The 19755-nt window shown below is 39.7% G+C and overlaps 7 protein-coding genes across 7 annotated transcripts; 3 read left to right on the forward strand and 4 right to left on the reverse strand.

The window, feature by feature from the left end:
* Nucleotides 1-1163: 1163 nt before the first annotated feature.
* Nucleotides 1164-3106, reverse strand: EAF02_011194 (uncharacterized protein). The gene is made up of 5 exons (XM_038907240.1): nucleotides 2475-3106; nucleotides 2314-2418; nucleotides 1921-2205; nucleotides 1834-1862; nucleotides 1164-1782 (listed from the first exon to the last, which is right to left on the reverse strand). Exons 1-5 carry the CDS (start codon nucleotides 2734-2736, stop codon nucleotides 1228-1230), a joined length of 1236 nt encoding a protein of 411 aa, XP_038752984.1. The 5' UTR covers nucleotides 2737-3106; the 3' UTR covers nucleotides 1164-1227.
* A 1287-nt stretch (nucleotides 3107-4393) lies between these two features.
* Nucleotides 4394-4897, reverse strand: EAF02_011195 (uncharacterized protein; the record flags this gene model as incomplete). Its single annotated transcript, XM_038907241.1, has 1 exon — nucleotides 4394-4897. One exon carries the CDS (start codon nucleotides 4895-4897, stop codon nucleotides 4394-4396), a length of 504 nt encoding a protein of 167 aa, XP_038752985.1.
* A 1457-nt stretch (nucleotides 4898-6354) lies between these two features.
* EAF02_011196 (uncharacterized protein) lies at nucleotides 6355-7173 on the forward strand (the record flags this gene model as incomplete). Its single annotated transcript, XM_038907242.1, has 2 exons — nucleotides 6355-6572; nucleotides 6627-7173. 2 exons carry the CDS (start codon nucleotides 6355-6357, stop codon nucleotides 7171-7173), a joined length of 765 nt encoding a protein of 254 aa, XP_038752986.1.
* A 379-nt stretch (nucleotides 7174-7552) lies between these two features.
* On the forward strand, nucleotides 7553-9001 carry EAF02_011197 (uncharacterized protein). The gene is made up of 5 exons (XM_038907243.1): nucleotides 7553-7634; nucleotides 7892-8251; nucleotides 8314-8436; nucleotides 8498-8595; nucleotides 8653-9001. Exons 2-5 carry the CDS (start codon nucleotides 7984-7986, stop codon nucleotides 8947-8949), a joined length of 786 nt encoding a protein of 261 aa, XP_038752987.1. The 5' UTR covers nucleotides 7553-7634; nucleotides 7892-7983; the 3' UTR covers nucleotides 8950-9001.
* A 361-nt stretch (nucleotides 9002-9362) lies between these two features.
* On the reverse strand, nucleotides 9363-10064 carry EAF02_011198 (uncharacterized protein; the record flags this gene model as incomplete). The annotated part of the gene is made up of 1 exon (XM_038907244.1): nucleotides 9363-10064. One exon carries the CDS (start codon nucleotides 10062-10064, stop codon nucleotides 9363-9365), a length of 702 nt encoding a protein of 233 aa, XP_038752988.1.
* A 3027-nt stretch (nucleotides 10065-13091) lies between these two features.
* EAF02_011199 (uncharacterized protein) lies at nucleotides 13092-14163 on the forward strand (the record flags this gene model as incomplete). The annotated part of the gene is made up of 6 exons (XM_038907245.1): nucleotides 13092-13350; nucleotides 13408-13569; nucleotides 13618-13702; nucleotides 13759-13789; nucleotides 13856-13931; nucleotides 13991-14163. 6 exons carry the CDS (start codon nucleotides 13092-13094, stop codon nucleotides 14161-14163), a joined length of 786 nt encoding a protein of 261 aa, XP_038752989.1.
* Nucleotides 14164-15287: 1124 nt separating this feature from the next.
* EAF02_011200 (uncharacterized protein) lies at nucleotides 15288-16999 on the reverse strand (the record flags this gene model as incomplete). Its single annotated transcript, XM_038907246.1, has 5 exons — nucleotides 15288-15746; nucleotides 15895-15926; nucleotides 15975-16482; nucleotides 16578-16840; nucleotides 16885-16999. The coding sequence occupies 5 exons, from the start codon at nucleotides 16997-16999 to the stop codon at nucleotides 15288-15290; spliced, it is 1377 nt and encodes a 458-aa protein (XP_038752990.1).
* Nucleotides 17000-19755: the final 2756 nt, after the last annotated feature.

A 19755-nucleotide genomic window follows, 5' to 3' on the forward strand; every position in this document is an offset into this window, starting at 1 on the left:
ATCATCTTGATGTTTGTCATGTTTACTATGCTTCTTTGTGCCTTTTCATCTTTCAATTTCATAGTACTGGTTTGGGGATTTAAAAATCAGAGATCAGAAATGATGATATGTCGTTTTTTTATAGAACTCTGATCTTTTTACTAGCTGATACGTCGAGTTGAAGGCTAGATAGTAGTATTAGACTAGAGCATTATGCTGAGACATAGTGTGACAGAAGAAAGATTGCTTGAGTGGGTGGATAATGAGTTGTATTTTTTTGGAAATGGTAGTAAAAGATACGATATCTTTATACTCCGGTTTATTACTAATCGAATGGGAAAGCACCCCCTTTAACCTTCACTTTCAGAGAAAGGTGGTAGCCTAAATAGGCATATAATGCATTATAACTTCGACGCCAAAGATTTAAGGAGCATGGCTAGTCTAATAGTAATTAGAATCAATATAATAAAACCCATTTTTCTTCTCCCTTCTGTGACCAAGCATCAATTATGACATCCAATATCATACAAACTTTAATTAGAATGAGATTCCTATTGAAATCTGAGCGTCAATCAAGATAATTTAAAAAAGAGAGTCAAACCAAATCCCACTCAACCCACCGAAGTATTGTTCTGTCAGTTCATATTTCTTGTCGTCTTCCCCCCTTTCCTTCTTTTCTCATGTTTCTTCGTTTGCTTTTCCAATCGCTTTTTCTCTCCAGAGAATAATTTTGAAAGGCTGCCACCTCCACAGAGTATGAAAACTAAATGGACAGTCATTTCCTAAAACTCAGGTGAGAATATAAATAGCGAGACCCATGACATATTATCACGACCCCCCCCGGTGAGTATACAAACTAATGCGATGCTACAAAAATGGACATTTAAATATCTTTTGATATTATAGATCATTTATTTTAGAAGTTGTTATAGTTGTTCATTAAAGATAGAATAATCAAATTTTGAATTATGATGTCAAACAATTGAAGAATGAATTTGCCAGAAACATCCAAATTTGGGAAGTAACCCGTCAATCCACACACCCACTAGTGGTCCAAAATGTATTGAAAGCAGTTATTTAGAATACAGTCATAAGCTCAAAGTATACTGGGAAAACATATGAGGCTCTGTAAACTCAGTCTATTTCAATTATGCGATACCCTTGAATCATAAACAGCATAAAACAGCCAATTTGTCTGAGCTATCACATATTGCCTTCCTTCCAAATGTTCTAACTACCATATCGATATTAATTCTGCCCGTTCTTATTTGGAAGAGCCATTTCAGTGTAGAATTGGCTCATCTCATCCACCGTATTCAACTTCACACTCCTGAAATGCAAACCGTTCTCTTGTTGGTGGACTTCCAAATTCACGTTCTTTTCCTTATCGATATCTCCTACGGGTTTCGGAATCCCTTCGAAAGTACCCGTGAAAGCTCTTCGCTCGTTGTAAATCTCGAAGAATGGATATCCGTGTCTAGCGTAGGTTCCCGCGGAAATCGGAGTCTGAGGAGGTGGTGTGCCTGTAACTAAATGGAATGTTTTGGGGGAAAGTAATTGCATGTTGAACATAACTGCATTCCTTTCGTCATATCTGTCTCTATGAAAACAGTCTTTTCGAATCGCTTGATGAATAGAACCACCGGGTGTCAATGTCAGTTCATGATGTCTGTCGTAAAACTCTTTTTTCATCGGTTCGAATTCTCTCATCATTTTATTTTGCATCTGCTCTTTCTCCCAAGAGGACAAATTTGAAAAACCGAAACCTCCACACACTCTGAGAAGTAAATACACAGTCATTCCCTAAAAATCAAATTAGAATGGACTTTGTGAAGCCCATGACATATTACTGACCTCTTCTACACTAATATCTCCTAAGGTATCTGCGAATCACATGTCAGTCCGGCTACTTGTGAATGTTTTTAATTGAGTCAAACTAACGGTGTTCTTCAAGTATCTTTCCCATAAATATAAGACGCTGCTGATCTATCGGTATGCTTTCTTTGCCCTGTATACGATCCTTGAGCGTTGCAACAGTCATGTCGGAGCTCACATGCACAGGGAAACTCTTGCTCGTCAGAGTTTTAATGATTATTTTGCCATCAAAATGAAACAATACGCGGAACGGAATTATTTCGAACCGAAGGCCAGCGATTTTGTCGAAACCCTTGATCTGTGCTTCAACCGAGTATCCTGAGCCAGTAGGCACTGCGACAAGTTGTATGACTATCTCATTAATTCTGACAAAGTCGCCAAACCATTCTTATCCTGGCACTACAAGATAATCTTGCTTTTCGTCTGATTCAGCGATAGGCTCCCCAGGTTTCATCTCACAATGTCTGCTCTCTTCTGACATAGCATTAATTCCGCCAACAAAGACTTTAACCGCAAGTCGCGAAGTCTCGTACGCATGAAATTTAATCCACAAAGCCTCGCGCTCTAATCCCTTCATCAGCATAGCAACCATGCATAGGTGCGAAAAATATCAAACTTACGCCAAATAGGAACAAACACACCTCCCTCCCTAACGATGTCGAGAGGTAGCTTCTCTGCATAATCATCTATTGAATAAGTAGGGAATTTTCCAAGGTCAGGGGGAAGCTGGTAGTTCTTGCCGTCATCCGGGACCCGAACCGTTCGATGAAAAGAAATCTCCATTTTGCCACCACTGTTATTATTTATGGCAATCTTTTGGAAAGCTCCTGGAAAAACATCAACAGCGGTTTTCAATCCGACTTTGAGGGGTGAGGAAGTCATGGTGAAGGTATCCGTGACTTGAGTCGATGGTGGGGAGGAGCGATTGTTTTAACCTCACAGAACGATTCTCTCATTAAGTATCTCTCACAATATCATCCACCAAGCTCCAGAAGCTCCAACTGAAACAGGAATATTCAACAACTCCATGAACAAACAAAGAAACGATCGTGTTGGAATTTCTAGCACAGCAGTTTTCGAAACATGATTCCACGATTCTCTCTGTCTTCTGATTCCATATTCTTCTGACAACAACGCGATGCCTCGAGTGGATTCGATCGGTGTGCCAACTACATCTACCGATTGCCATCTACCCGTGAAGAGGAGCTGGTTTACGACTGCGAAACGAGAGGAAAAGATATTTGCAAATCCGAGAAACTTTCAATGGTTGTTTTTTCTTGCTTTGCGGGGTATAAGTTATATAGAGCAAATAAGGTTGAAGCTTTCACAAATGATCTGTAATAGTAGGTAGGTAGGGTTTTTGCTGGGTAATCTTATTAATCTACAGAGCGGATTATCCGAAAATTACTCACGGGTGCGGATAAACTCTACGCCGCCTACGATTCAACGTCACAATTCTAGGTTCAAAAATCTTTCTCACCTATAACATCACCAGTAGCCTCCTAATCCATCTCTTCATCAATTTCCAATATGATATCATCCAAACTATGCGCCCAAGTATCAGTCTTCTCTTCATGCAGTATGAACATGGAAGTCCAAGTTCATCATACCTAGGTGGAGCCTAGCCATGATAGGTGTTGGGGGTGGCTCTTTTCCCGTGAATATACGGAATGTGTCTGGTCCAAAAAGTTGAAAATTAATTGCGCTTCTGTTCGCGATACCATTTCGTTCGGGATTAAGTGGATCTTTCTGAATGACTTGACAGATTCATCCTCCAGGGCCTGTGGCTTGTCCCTCTGTTTGCTGTATCTTTGGTGCTGAGGTTTCACAACTCCTTTCACAAAGTCTCATGTATAGATCTAAGGGTAGATTCATATCATATATGTAAGTATAGCTGCTAACCTTGAGTATTAAGAGTCAGAGATTATTGATGCCTGTAGCTATCTCGAAGAGGCCCCCCAGAGCGTTGCATACATCTATTTCCTCACTGGACTTACATCAACCACAAGTATACTCTAGTGAGAAGAGCTTGAGTATATAGTGGCCGAGTTCGAAAGTGACATGCATGCTATGTGAGTATCGATGCTTCTTTGACAGTAGAGCTTTCGTTCCAAAGTTGCTACGAGGCAGGTTCGTCGCTCCTAGGAGCGTCAGACCAAGTTGATTCACTTGATTTGATCTTTTATTTACATTGTCCGTTATCACTTTCAAGCTTCAAAGTACTCAGGGTACTCAGTAAACACTCATATCACATTCAAAATCACTTCAATAATAATTCTAGGCCAAGTAAGAGAAGTATGTTATAGTCATCGATTGTTTCTAGATGCGAGTGTCACAACATCCTGATAAATGTCAACTCCACGCCGAGGGTGGACCCAGTAGTGAAACCCAAGTATCATTAAAGAAGCATTAAGTGCTATATGTGAATGCGACTTATGTTGGACGGGCAGTTTCAGCTTAGGCGTAGGAGACTACAAGTTCCAATACCTTAGTCTTAAAATTCACTCTTGAGGAAACGAGAGCGCATAAATATCTTACATTAATTCTTGTTGCTGTAGTCATCCTCTGGGTAAGGGCCGAACTCGGTGGTCTGGCGCTTGGTGTTGTAATCGTCCTCTGGGTAAGGACCGAACTCAGTGGTCTGTCTCTTGGTGTTGTAATCGTCCTCGGGGTAAGGACCGAACTCAGTGGTCTGTCTCTTGGTGTTGTAATCGTCCTCGGGGTAAGGGCCGAACTCGGTGGTCTGGCGCTTGGTGTTGTAATCGTCCTCTGGGTAAGGACCGAACTCAGTGGTCTGTCTCTTGGTGTTATAGTCATCTTCAGGGTATGGGCCAAATTCAGTAGTTTGACGCTTGGTGTTGTAATCATCCTCGGGATATGGACCAAACTCGGTAGTTTGGCGTTTGGTATTGTAGTCATCCTCAGGGTATGGGCCAAATTCAGTAGTTTGGCGCTTTGCAACACCATTGAGCCTTGCACTGGGGGCGGCGGCAGCGAAGGTGGCAGCGAAAGCCAGAATTGCGGTGATCTTGAGCATCTGCATGATGGCTTTTGGTAACTTGATGTTGAGTTGAAAGTTGAAAATGTAAAGAAGTTGTTAATGTTTGACTTGTCAGTTGTGTGAGTCTGATAGAGATTGAGAGAGAGCGGGAAGAAGCAGGTTTAAATATTGTTGTTTCTTAGACTTTTCGACGATATGAGCTTATCATGCGGAGTCTATTTTGTTGACTGCATCGCGCGGCCGAAGACAATCGCTTTTCGTGGCCGGATACAAAGATTCCACAGCCATAGTTACGTTGACTGAGGGCTCGAGATGCTTTGGGCGTGATGGCGATACATCGCATGCGGACAAGTGCATTAGTGATTAGCGAGTCAGCGATTCAATGCCCAACTAAACTAGTGAGGGGACCGCTGCTAGAACTGCCATCTTGATCTTGCTAAGTTCAAAGCTAAAAAGGCTATACAGTGACGTTCCTGTGCCAGGTACAACCGTTGCTAGCACCGGTCCACTTTTGATACAAATTACAGTAATAACCTCATATAGTAATGTTTAAGTATCAGTACCTCAAATGTTAAAGTTTATAACTAGTATAACCTCAAACAATATTTTTAATACTTCAGTCTCTACTATTTTAGTCTCTTTTTTTAAAATTTTTTTAAAAAGAATAGAAACTCATCGGAATAAGAATTTTGAAATATTATACTTTTTTAAAACCCCTAGAAAAGACCCAGAAAAAAACTAAAAGACTAAGATAATATGATATTTTTTTTTTAAAACTCTAAATTAGAGAAAATAAAAATTAATATGAAAGATTCAATTCTTATCTTGAACAAATTCTGAGACTCTCGAAAGTAGAATGATTTTTCTTAAATTTGAGACTAGAAAGTAATAATTATATATCAAAACTATAATAGTAATATTCATAAAAAATGAAGTAAAGTAACCTGAAACAGTATGAATTAGACCCCGAATATCATTTGTACTAATCGAGGTATGAACATACCGAATTTTGCTCTATGAGGGTTATTTGCCGGACAGATTATATCCCCTCATGCCACACTAAAGGATATCAAGGTGTTCCGGCAATATTGCCTTAAGAGGAAAAAACTTTACACCACTTCTGATATGCAAGGGGTCACAACATAATAATCACCTCTTTATACAATGAAGTGATGATCATACCCATGATAGTACCATGTTGCCGGGAGACAGGGCTCGGCGGATCGGCCCACAGAATAGTGTTGCGCCACTTCCACCTCTTGGTATAAATATTTCTCCAGCTACCGGCAGAAAGTTAACATTATTAAGTCTCCTTGGCGTATGCTATAGTTGGCATGTCTTATCTTGTGCCATTGTGTTACCATCGAGCATATAAGGCGGGTCAGATATCTGTTCTATAACCCCATTACCCGGTCACAAAGGTGTTTCAAATCTTTGTGATTCCTATTCGGGACTTTCTTAAGACCTTTTTATATTAGCACACTATCATTTAAACAAAAATGGCTCTCAAGCAGATCTTTTACATCTCTTCTATCGTGGCTCTTCTTGCTGCAGTATTTTCGGCTGTTTCACCATCTATAACGGTACCTGGCTTCTTGGCCGGAAACTCCTGTTCGCAACCACAGTATATAGTCCGCACTTTGTCGTATGATCCACTTATCCAACACATCGAGAACTTTATCACTCCTCGAGAGGCTTATCACCTGGTCCAAATCGCGTAAGTCATGGTTTCGATAGCAAATCCGGGTAACAATGCTAATGAGGAGTGCAGACAGTCTAAGTTCCGCCCCTCTCGTGCCATCGAATCTGATGGGCGGTTAGTAGCCACACATGAGCGAACCAGTTCTACTGCATATCTGCCTTCGGATGATCCTGTCGTCCAATGCATTATGTCCAGAGCTTCGGAGTATCAGGGTTACGTTGACCTTGAGATGATGGAGAGCCTGCAGGTAACACGATATCTAGAGGGTCAACAGTATACGAACCACTACGACTGGGCAATCAACCCTGCCGCAAGGAATCAAACAACGAACAGGGAGACCACTTTTTTCGCCGTGCTTGATGTGGAGTGCTCCAACTGCGGGACTCGATTTCCTAAGATCTCAGTAGACTGGAGCGTGGAGGATCAGAGGTGGTGCAATTTTGTTGATTGCAAGGCTACCAACGAGTTAACAGTACGTGGGGTTGCCGGCAGTGCTGTATTTTGGAGGAATCTCCATTCTAATGGAACTGGGGATACGCGCACGCTACATGCTGGGCTCCCCGCTCTGGGCGGTAAAAAGGTGGGGTTAAATATCTGGACACGTCGAGAGGTTTAATCCTGCCACTTGAATCCACAAAGAAGGCCGTTGTCTCATCCTCAAGTTCTTTACTTCGTATGTACGCTTCGCTTGTTCGGACTTTTCGGATTCACCGACCTTTTCCCTTCGTATAGGGCGTAAACGAAGGCCTATGATTAGTAATGAATACGTTCGTACGCAAATGAATTAACAAAAACTCAAATCAAAGTACTCGGTGAGGGAAGGTATGGGCCAATGATTATGCTTGCTTCAGTAGATTAACAAAGTATGTTGAAATACGGAATGATCCGAGTACAAAGCATGCCATCCCTGTCATTGAATCGACGCCCCACTTTTGCATGCTTGGGAACACATAAAAATAAACCTTTTTTTATGGGGAGGAATAGTATAAACTACAATAGTATGCTGGCCCTCTACACAGCAAGCTTTGTTGACTCGCCAAGTTCCGTACAAATGAACCTCGTTGTAACTTCCCCCAAGTAAGTTAAGCGTCTCAGAGTTATCAATCCGAAAGAGAGTTGTTTTCATGTGGATAAGGCTAGCAGCCATCAAGTCGGATATCAATATTAGAAAGATAAGGAATGGTGTGCTCTATTCCCGGTCATTGGTAGAATAGCTTTCTCGGCTTGCTAAGAAAGCTTATGCGGGCAGAAAATGATAGACTCCCTGATTGCTGCCAGTTTCTTGGTTCTGTGTGAAAACAAGAGAGTCTGTACTACCTATTAACGCTCTCAAGAGACCTCCGCACCATGCCATTTACTTCTCTTCTCTTCTCTTCTGCCTTCAATATTTGCCAAAAGCACCTTTAGTACCGCTCCGTTTACTCCAATGGAAGAAAACAAGCTACTTGGACGCACTTCGTCGTCGGACGATGATGCAGAAGACACAACATTCGCTAGCAGAATGAAACGCATTTCTAGTCGTGAAACTTTCTTCTCCCGCATACAGATTTTTCGTTTTTGTCTTGAAGTTATTCTCATTGTCTGCCTTCTTGGCACGACTGGTCTTATTTTGAAGAATGACATCGGCAAAGCTGGTACCTGTGATAATCAGGTTTGGCCGGCAGGAAGTGATTACAATCATTTCGTACCTCATGGTAAGTCTCTCTTGCCTTATGAACTCTCCTGATCCTTCGAATGTCACTGACCTCAAGAACAGATGTCAGCTCAAGAGGTGTACCCAAACCCTCTGGCCCAGATCAATACCAGATAGCTGCTGATGCATTCCGTGACCGGGGTCTGTTTAATCAAACTCTAAGCTCATGGCAAGGTCTTTCTCATGGTAAAAACCCTCCATGTAAATTGTTCATCGTGTGGCACATGTCTGATTCAGAAATTCTTAGCGTTTGTGCGAGCCACACCGTATGATGGTAGCGGACCCCAAAAGCTGTTTGCAGGAGATCTGTTCGAGATTGCCGCATTTCATCAAATGCATTGTCTAGTAGGCCATTTCCCCGTTCCTGAGACTTCAATTCAGGCCTCTAACCTCTGTTGATAGACATCTATACTTGAGGACTTTGGTCTTCTGGCTGCCGGAATCCCCAAAGAAGAACTGCCGGGTTACCACAGTGGTGTAACGTTGACATGGGAAGAGCACAAGGCGCATTGTTTCAACTACGTCCGGCAGGCTTTGATGTGCTTCGCTGATTCTACCGCTGAAGGACACATTGACGGCGACCCTCATCGTGTAGCTGATCATGGGGTAATTCACGTTTGTAACGATTTTGATGCCTTGCTAGCGTGGTCCAAGGAGCCAGAGAGAATTTTGCCTAAAAGTTGGAAGGTGACCGATTGAGAAGAAGAATTGCTTGTAGTTATATTTGACGAAATGGAAGTTGAAATTTTCAATTAAGTAAACAATCTGCTAGTTCTTGACCCAAACACGGAGTGTACATGGGAAGATTTTCCCTAGAAAATGAAATATTGTAGACAGAGCAATAATAGACAGTTGGACGAAAAGAACATAGTATAACAGCGAAAATGAATTCAATAGATTCTTGGTAGAGCATAGCTATTTGCAATTTTCCATGCTTCATAATAAATATCTACATCATCTATCTTCCTCTCCTAGAAAAGATTGCACAACGAAGGTCTAAATCTGTAGCAAAGAGCAGTCTAAAAATGATTTACAACGTGCTGACAGCAAGGGCTTTTTAACAACTACATTTATAGGTATCCCATGAAGCTATCTAATATGATCACGGAGCACTATTCCATGTTTGCGTGTCCATGATGGTGGTTATGCACACCGTCCTTCGCTTTCCCTGGAAAGTCCTTTGAAAAGTGACCGCAATCTGGATATTGAATCTTTGCCCTAACCTCAATATCATCCGGGTCATTGATTCTCGTCAAGACCTGCGAACAGTGTTCCGTGTGGGTCAAGACATCTTCTTTGTGAACCATTCGACCTTCGGTGAGTGCTTTGTGGAATCTGAGAATGTTGTAGGCACAATGAGTCTTGTGCAGTTTATTGGTGAGGTAAACGGGTTGCTTGTCGGAGCCGAATTGTTCTTCAGTGACTGATGCAGTTTTATTCTGATCGGTGTAAAATATCCACGGCCCAGCTTTGCGGAACTTTTCTGTCAGGTCTCGATCAAAGCACTCATCCGGGACCCAGCAGAACGAAAGAACGTCAAAATGACATCCTCGTGCAATCGCCTCACTGGATGAGTTTCCGCAGGGACTTTTGAGAATTGGTTGAGCGTTGGTATGGGTAGGCAGGACGATAGACTGGAAAGCCCAAATAACTGAGAGTGCTAGTAGAATGCTCGATATGAGGCCGACGAGGAGCATAGGACAGGTCCTATGACGGCTTTGCGGTGGCGGTGAAGTAGCAAAAGAAATCGGATTTTCGTCTTCCTCTTCGTTGAGCATGGGAAGTTTACTTTCATCTGTATCCTGAAAAGCCATGTTGTTGAGGGGCTCGATGGAAGTTTTGGTAAGCTTGTGATACTCCTAGGTGAGAGATTTTTGGTTTTCTGGGCGGTAGATATGAATGCAAAAGTAGCGATTAGAAATCATCCACTGCGATAAAACAGAAAGCCAGGTTTCAGATATGAGTTTGAGGACGCTTCTGACCAAACCATCCTGTTATGACTCGAGACACTTCTTTGTCCACTTGCCAAAAAGTCCGCAAGATGAATCACTTAGCGAACTAACCATGCCATGAAGGAACTGGGGAAACTCGATCACTCCGTACTCGCGCTGCCAGAAAGTGTGCAACTCCGACACTAGATGCACATACCACAAGATGGTAAACTACAAGAGGACTAACCTGGTTTGCATAGCGCCGGAGTTGCATACTTTCTGGCCGCACGAGTACCTTGACGACTCCTGAGCCCCTGAGCCCCTGATCACTCGGTATCAGGCCTGATAAAGGTTAAATCTCTATTTTGAGGGATGCGTTGGTTTACGACATGCTAGCTACAAGATATCGTGATATGATAGATGTGAAATTTAGCGATGACTAAATTTGAAAAGCTTATTCTTGAATTCAGCACATGTACGGCCTCGTGTTTATCAGATTGTGATGTACTCAAGGGATCAGATGATGTGATTTTAAGGTTAAATGCCCTTGTTTACACTTCATATCGATAGTAGAACACATCAAATAACCTTTGTTCTTTAGGATATCCGAAATACTCACGAACCTTACTGCACAATGATATCATGATAAATCAAACCCATGTGGTTTTAAGGTTGAAGACCCTTGTTTACACGCTCTTTAAATTGACAGCGGGACTCGTCAAATAACCTTTTATCTTTCGGATAACCGAACTATTACCGAGGCCGATAATACGCATTTGACACACAACCCAAAAATAGATCTCTGCTTAAGCTAAAATCTAATTTAGAATTTAGTAGTATATATTTAAAAATGAGAATTCTTTAATCTAATATACTACCTTAAAGAAATTAATAAAATAACAAGAAAAGAGATATATTTATTAATTAGAATTCAAGGAATAGATTGATATAATTACTTTTTAGTTATCTCAAGAATTGAAACTTATATTTAATTTAATATTATTTCAAAAATAAGGATTTAAATGTTGAAATTAAATCTCTTTTTAGATCTATTAGGATATTTTTATATTGAATATAAATTTCAAATTTTAAGATAAATTAAAAGTAATTATATAAATCAATTTCTTGAATTCTAATTAATAAGTATATCTTTTTTATTATTTTTAATTCCTATAAGATTGTATATTGAACTAAAGAATTTTTCTAATATTAATAATATTATTTAAAATTTGATAACCGAGCTTTTTCTCGGCCCTTCGTGGCTAAAAATAACAACGGCCTCGCTAGCGCTCTCCGTAGTTATTTTTAACGCCACTCAAGACCTACGCCTACGCTCGTGCTGCGCAGCTTTTAGAATCCTAAGAATAAATAAGATTTATATTCCTATATTCCATCAAAATGTGAATTTTGAAACTTTTGAAGCTATTCAGAGATTATAGGCTTTTTGAAGTGGTGGTCTGTGCATAGGCTTAAGCGAGGTGGGGTATATCTAATCCTAAACTTTGAATAATAATAATAATAATAATAATAATAATAATAATAATAATAATAATAATAATAATAATAATAATAATAATAATAATAATAATAATAATAATAATAATAATAATAATAATAATAATAATAATAATAATAATAATAATAATAATAATAATAATAATAATAATAATAATAATAATAATAATAATAATAATAATAAATAGATTTCGCTAGCCTCTCGCTTCTAGCTCGCATAAGGGCGCCGAAGGCGTCTTTAAGCCTAAATCTAATAAATCTAATAAATCTAATCCCCTCCCCCTCCTCTTTCTAATCCCCTCTTTCTAATTCCTTATCTCTCTTATCGCAAATCCCGAACCTCCGATATTCGCGCACGGGGCATCCGTACTTTTTCTCGACCAATCAGCTTCCAGTTATTAATCGTGTTTTAAATCCTATATGTTAGGGACTATATGTTAGGGAAGGGATTCTAATGGTTTAATTAGCTACCGTATTCTTTTGAGAAATAGGCCATGCGCTAGCAAGGATTAATTGTTTAAGTTTTTCGTGAGTTAGGGTTGCGATAACCATCGGAGTTGTTTGATTTGTCTCTTTGATGGATTATTTATCAAATGCCTAGTATTTCGATTGAAAACTTTTATTTTGAGATGTTTGATTTTACTTAAAAGGGAGCCAATTGGCTTCAAAATAACCTTAAAGTAATGAACCTTGCTAGCGCATGGCCTATTTCTCAAAAGAATACGGTATTTCAACCCATGTATAATCCACTCAAAAAGTGCGATAGCATAGGATTATATTATCGTCCTTCAAAATATATATTTTGCTCAACCATAGCTATAGTACAGCGGTAATGTTTTCAAGCAGCGTTTAACAAGAGCAATACCCTGGCACTGTCCACTCAGTTCAATCAGATAGTCAATCAAGAAAGTTAATGTACTCGTACACTCGTATACTCCTCACAACTCCCAGCTCAGTGAAGTTAAGTTCGCAGTCCTAGGATGTTACCCCGCTAGGCTGGTCAGATACTTAAGCGCTACGCCCCCCGCAGTGGAGAACATAGAACAGGTATCATGAAGATCGAAATCGAAGTCGTTTCACCGTCCCCAAATTCATTAATCTCTTTTGCTTATCAGATCTGACCTCGTATTTTGACTTTCCATGAAGAAAGATACAACGGAGCTCCATAAGTTGTTCTCGGAGTCCAGTGAGATTATGTGGGAAACGCGGTTCCCAGAATCCCTCTCGAGATAATCATTGATCTAGTTGAGATTTCAGACATTGCACCATCATGGCATTTCCTTGCGAAGATTCTCTAGTTTACACCGAGGAACCTTGTATCCCCAACATCAAAATCTACCGCCCATACACCAGCTATTCATCAGCGAACTTCTGTTCAAATCTTCTGTTGCAAAGATGTCATTCATAAAACTCTTTTGGGCCGACAATACAACAAAGTATGTCTCTGTTGAAGATGGCTCCGATACCGAAGATCGAGCTACAGTGACAACCAGCCATTCTTCAAAAGTGTCGATTTCTAGATCGTTCTACTTCGCTTCCTTGTTCTTATTTGCCGTCTTTCCAGTCCTTATTATCGCCTTATTTGTGCTACATAGTCGTCTCGCAGACGCCCAAATCAACAATGGGTTTCTCAAAGGCTTCACTACCGAGTTGGGTATTATTTTCATTCAATGAAGTCCAGACCACTGGCTAATCATATGAAATCCCAAAGATCCAATCAAAAGTGTAATTTCTGAACAAACTGTTCGTTTCACTGGCGGTCTTCACTTCCGCAAGAATGGGACACTATACCGAGAGACAATCGAAGGGGAGCCTCAGTATGTTGGAAACCCCTCACCAGAGATAGATGCAGCATGGAGTCAACTACTCAAAGGTGAGTAAGTAGATACAATGATTGCCACACGCAACTGACTAATTTTAGGTCAATATATGAACCTTGTTGGAGACGAAGCCGAGAGTATGACCGACCGGACGTGGAAAGATGATCATGGCAACTACGAAGTTGCGTAAGTTCAGTATTCTCCTGTACTTCATGTCTAATGGAAGCTGATGATATAAAAAGTCTAGATGTGATGCATACCCTTCACTGTGTGGTGAGTTAACATGAATGACTTGAAGTGCCTTGAGCCTGCCTAGCAAGACAGTTAACAAAGATCTAGAATAAAGTGAGGATGGCTCTAGATCCGGATTATTATCCCCAGAAGGAAAGCCATAGAATCCACAGGATGCACGTCGGTGAGTAGTATAACATACCCATACCTCGTACAGAATAGCATCGCTGATGGCGATTATAGATCACTGCATCGACTATCTCAGGCAGACTGTGCAGTGCCATGGGGACCTCACCCCCATGGTCTTCAGTTGGTCAGATGACGCCGGTAGAGTGGTGGCTGATTGGAGAGAGCCTCATACTTGTCGGAACTTTCATCAAATCCGCAGTTGGGCTGAAGATCATTTCCGTCCGTGAATTCCACCTATTGTACCATAGATTATTTGCCACCGATTCTAGGTAGATTGCGTAAACTAAATCGCAACGGGAAAATCCTCTCTTTACTCCCAATTATAGGACAATTATAATTTTACATGATTCCAATTCCTTCAGTTCCTCCGTGGTCTTCTGATTACCCCCAAGTTCGTTTTGAACGATTTTTGTTCTCATTCACGCCTTCACATCTACAGTTCGACGTGGTCTCGTGGCTTTGTTAGTAGCAAGTGTACTTGGGAAAGTCCTCTAAGTGTTCAACGTCCTATCCTCAGCGGCTGAAGCAAGACCTAGCCATGCGCTTTTCCCGATGTTCAAATGTGACATATCGGTAAGTGATTGCAGCCTCTGCTTATAGGACCTGTGAGGATTTAGGTTCAATATGTAAATCAATTCTACCTACAAACCGTAATACAAAGAATCAAAAAGAGGATCAGTAATTCCTCATGTTCTTAAAATAATTGAAACCAGATGTGTGATATTAAAAGTATAGTTCTGTGGCAGATAGGTACTTCGTAGTGGTGCCCTTGATTATAGCTATCCCGTTTAGCAAGTACCTAGCAGCCATTTACTTTTCAATTCCCACTTACACTTAAAGCAAAAAACACGAATCAAATTTTTGGAAAGTACATCTCATAACACCTCAAAAATCCCTCAGAAAATTTGAGCTGGCCTCTAGAGGACTGATTCATTCACGGTGCAGCGATAGTGAAGCGACATTCCGAGCAGTTATGCGAATTTAAATTGCCAGGAATACCTCATATAGTTGAATATTTCCTTGCAAGTTATTATTGCGAATGGCGGAGATATCTTCGGAAAAATAAAAGGCAGCAGAAAGAACAAGTCAGCAATCAAAGTGAAATGAGCCAACCCGCCGTACTGGAACTTTCAAGTAGTGTTTCTGCTTCCAATCAACATTTCGTCACAAAAATGAACAATTTCTCATTGATTCGAGGCAAAGTAGAGAATATTGTTGTTTGTAGCTATCATAATAAAGTCAAACTACGCATTTTGAATACGTTCGAAGATCATGTCCCTAGTGTTTATCGATTTGGCCTCGGATATTTCCCGAAAAATATCTTACCCATTCAAATTTCATTCCACCCAGCTCAAATATCATCATCATCTGGCAATTGAAATATCTCGCCCAACCTGGCTTTCATCTCATCAACCGGAGCAAAACTACCCCTCGCGCCCAACTGATCAGTTGTGAACTTGAAAACTTTGTGATCGTCCTCATCTTCGTCTTCATCTTGGTTATCATCGTTCCCTTCCTCATCATTATCGTGGATGTTAAGGAGTTGGCGGTTATGTTCTTTGTACATTGCCATTGGGATAGGACACTGCGGAGGCTTCATACCTAGTACGATTTCAGAAGCCGGTGTATTTATCATCTGCAGGTTAAAGATCAAAGTATTGTCCGTATCCCAGGATTCTGCGTCAAAATCATCGACTTCGATATCTTGCACAATGTTTGTATTGGCATCTGCAATTATTACATCTCTTTTCTCACCGTAACTCTCTTTGATCGCCGCGGGATACTTTAATAGTCGTTTTCCTGCTGTTGTCTGGCACATATGTTTTTGGGCAGCATGAGATCTCGGCCTGCGGCCTACACAAAAGGTCAGGAAAAATCTCTGAGCCCTGTAGATAAAGTCAGACTTAAGCGATTCATTTCAATCTTTTATATCGAAGGCAGATGTAATCATGACGTACCGCCTTAATGCCGTAAAAACTCAGATAACGGTCTTCTGACGAGTCAGCAATTGGTCATACAACGTGCCAAAGTGACTTACGAGGTTCAAGTTGCTGGCCTGCAAAATTGATTCGCTGTTCCTCCCAGGGAATGCTAGTTACTCCTAGAATTTTTTTCATGAGATCGTTCACAAGACATATGTTGGAGACATTTATATGAAAAACTTTGCTAAAGAGCGTGCGCACAGTGATAGGCATGCGTTTTGTCGTGTCCAGCTTTTGTGGTACAATCTCAAATTGTATTCTACGAATACCGTCAGTCAAATTGATTGAGGATTTGGTTGATGGCGCCATAATTTGATTCGGGGCCGCGAAAAACTGCATGATCTTGTCCTCTTTTGTCTTGACGCCGTCCAACCATCTTTGACCAGAATTTCCTGCAACAATGTAATCTTGAATTGATTTTTTTTCGTAAATTAATGCTATACTTCTGAGATCTGCTGATAAGCATCTTTTGTTAGATTCCCCAGAGATGGCATTCACGCCATCGATAATGACGTTCACCGCGAAATATCCAGTTGACTCAAAATGGATCCACATTGCCTCGCGCTCTTTCACTTTCGGTCAGCATTTCTCGACCGGTAACATTGTATTCAGTCAAGTTTATGGAAAGGGAAGCACTTAAGATAGATCGGGATAAAGACTCCATCATTTGTAGATACAGAATGATCAAACTTATCTTTATATTTATCAAAAGGGTAGATAGGAAAAGGTCCAAAGTCTGGAGGTACTTTCAAACGATTGCCACTTTCTGGAACACGAAGAGTGCGTCGAAACGAAATGTTGAGGAAATCTCCTTCCACGTTACTGACATGAATTTGCTTGAAACCTGTTGTGTCTATAAGAGGTTCTCTCAGCTCAACTTTGAAGCGGTTGTCGGCCTCAACTAAGTTATCCATTCTGCGAGCTGTTAGCTGCAGATTTAATTGATTGGATGATGTTGAAACTTACTTGAAGGCAAGATTGATGGCCAATTGTTCTTGGTGAAGTCTGTCTTAGGCAAGACGGATAACTGTAGTTTAGATTCTCGAAGAAGAAAAGAAACCCACGTTCGTTGTAAGAACATAAGAAAACGAAGAACAAAATTGAGAAGAAAAAGGAACACGAAGAAAGAAATTCAATCATGTAGAGCAAACCAAAGACAAGACTAACGAAGAGCGGTATGATACTAAAGTCGCTCCTTCCAAAAACTTATAAAAACTGAATTTAACGATCTCTGGATACCTGTCAGGTACCCACACAAGTGGATGATGAAACCCTTCCTCCCCAAACGCCCAATCAATTATCATTTACAAGAAGGAAATGTCAAGAAGAAAAATGAAACGAAGTGAGAAGCTTCCTCGTAATTAGAAGAGCGTTAAGACATTAGGCGAATTCAATAGTCTCTAGAATTGTAAGTGAACATCGAGTAAATTGAACCACTTAGTTTGTAGTATCTATGATTTTTCACATTCATCCGAAGTCTGGATCAGAAGTGGATGAGCACGCCGATCATAGGGATCTTGTTGTAAGGGGTGTATGATATGAGATGAAGTGAAGTATACGATACTCTTGTGTACGCACGTCTTCCTATCAAACACAACAGACAAGGAACGGAGCGAATATACTAGCGATCTATCAAATCAAGAATCTAACATATCCAAACTAGACCTCATCCACCGCATGCAAAGTTTCATCAATTCTCAGGTTCAAATTCACAATCCAAAATATAAAAGAACGATTTTCGAATATTCATCACTATATATTACGATAGCTAGATCACCCGTTCGTTTGACTTCTACAACTTCCTCAGCACAAATCTCATTCTCACATTCATTTAGTTACACACATCCATTCCCAGTTTCTCGTTCACTACAGAGCCCCTTTTATCCATCTTCCTCAAGTTCCAGCAATCCTGAGGTTTTCACCTCGGATCCATTCCAGTTCCATTTACAAATACCGTGGACGTTTCATTCTCCATCACCCAGCAATCAACGATAATCCGATCAAACCGAACATCTTCACAATCATCTCCAGATGTCTCCTCCCTTTTCATATAATCTAGAAAGACAATAAATACTCTTAACCGAAGAATATTCTCCCCCCCCCTAAAAAATCCCTTGTATATTCTGTAAAAAAGCTTTCTAATAAAGTATAGATTCCTACGTACTTACTAATATTAGCCTTCTTAATAACTTGGTAATAATCACTGTCTCAAAACTACTATATTCATAGGCATCTGAATATTGAAGATTGAACATGAGAGTGTTATCGTTGTTCCAGTATGTAATGATAAACCAACTACTCTCTCCAAAGTCTCATTCTCAAGCATTTGAATCTCGAAAATGGGCATGTTATTTTATTCCATTCTACAATAGGAACATAATCTTTACTAATAATCCATTCAATAAACCCGCCAACAGAGATCGTCTCAGCCACTCTTTTTTCCCTAATCCGAAATCCTTAAGCGAAGTACCCTCCTCATCTCCTCCTTCCCACCCCATAACCCATAACCTCAAAACAAAATTTACCCAACTCCTTTAATTAATTAATCAATTAATCAAAGCATGATATATTTAAATTTCTATCTTTACTTACCTACCTATTCAACATCAATTAACTAAATAATTTAAGTATACAATATCATATAGTTTAATAAGAAGAGCTTATCTCCAAGACCTAATATTCATATTATTCGAATACTATCATCTATTTAATTGAAATTATAATAATCTAATAATCCTCTCAAAATAATCATCCAAATATAACATTATATTCTATAAAAAAAACACTAATCCTATCTATCTAAAAAAGAAAAATCAAAAAAAAAATCAAAAAAAATCCAATCTCATAAACAACTAATCAACCCAGAAAATAAAAGAATTAAAACCCAACTCTTCTTTTATTTCTCTCTTTCTTACTATTAAATACCTATCTATCTATCTATCTAATTTCCAAAAATAATACAATACAAAAGAATTAAAAACAATAAATCATAGAGTAATTAAATTAATCCTTTATATCTTATACCTATTCATTTATACTATAGAAAAATCATAATAGAAATAACCCCTCCCCCCCCCCTCCCCCCAAAAAAGGAATAAAACTAATAAAGTCCAATTAATTAATACTTCACAATATCTACCTATCTACCTACCTACCTACCTATCTACATAAACAAAATTACATTACATTAATAACCAACCTTAAAAGAACCAACCACCTCCTTTCCATACTACCTTAACTACCTACCTACCCATACCAAACCAAACCAAACCAAACCAAACCAAACCAAACCAAACCAAACCAAACCAAACCAAACCAAACCAAATCAAACCAAAAGAACCGACTCCTTTTCCACACTACCTCGACTACCTACCTACCTACCTAGCTACACCAAAAACACCCAACATACCCAACCAACCCGCATATTTTCCATACACACACCGTATCCTCATTCATCCTCAATATCTATCTATCTATCTATTTATCTAATTTCCAAAAAATAATCCAATATTAAAAAAATTGAAAATAATAAAATCACAAGTGAAATAATTAATTATTTATATCTAATATCTAATATCTAATATCTAATATCTAATCATAAAAACCAGGTTTTAAAGGAAGGAAACCTTGGAAACCCCCTCCCCTGTAAGCTATTTATTACCTATGGATACCTAGTTTTATTCATAGGTACCTATCTAGAAATATCATATCATATCCCTCTCCCCCTCCCTCCCCAACCCCCCTCACCTCAAAAGAATCAAAACCCTCAAAAAAAACCAACAAATTAATATTCATACACCTCAATATCCAAATTCAAAAGCCAAATTCAAATTCAAT

The sequence above is a fragment of the Botrytis sinoallii genome, assembly GCF_014898435.1.
Source record: "Botrytis sinoallii strain Bc 23 chromosome Unknown BSIN_030, whole genome shotgun sequence".
Taxonomy (NCBI): Eukaryota; Fungi; Ascomycota; class Leotiomycetes; order Helotiales; family Sclerotiniaceae; genus Botrytis; species Botrytis sinoallii.

Bases quoted from the DNA above. Each gene is read 5' to 3' on its own strand.
- EAF02_011197 (XM_038907243.1), top strand. From the start codon at position 7,984: ATGGAAGAAAACAAGCTACTTGGACGCACTTCGTCGTCGGACGATGAT. The intron at 8,252-8,313 runs GTAAGTCTCTCT...CCTCAAGAACAG, and splicing joins CAATCATTTCGTACCTCATG to ATGTCAGCTCAAGAGGTGTA. The intron at 8,437-8,497 runs GTAAAAACCCTC...AGAAATTCTTAG, and splicing joins ATGGCAAGGTCTTTCTCATG to CGTTTGTGCGAGCCACACCG.
- EAF02_011194 (XM_038907240.1), bottom strand. From the start codon at position 2,736: ATGACTTCCTCACCCCTCAAAGTCGGATTGAAAACCGCTGTTGATGTT. The intron at 2,419-2,474 runs GTAAGTTTGATA...TGAAGGGATTAG, and splicing joins TGTGTTTGTTCCTATTTGGC to AGCGCGAGGCTTTGTGGATT. The intron at 1,783-1,833 runs GTCAGTAATATG...TTTGATTTTTAG, and splicing joins GAGATATTAGTGTAGAAGAG to GGAATGACTGTGTATTTACT.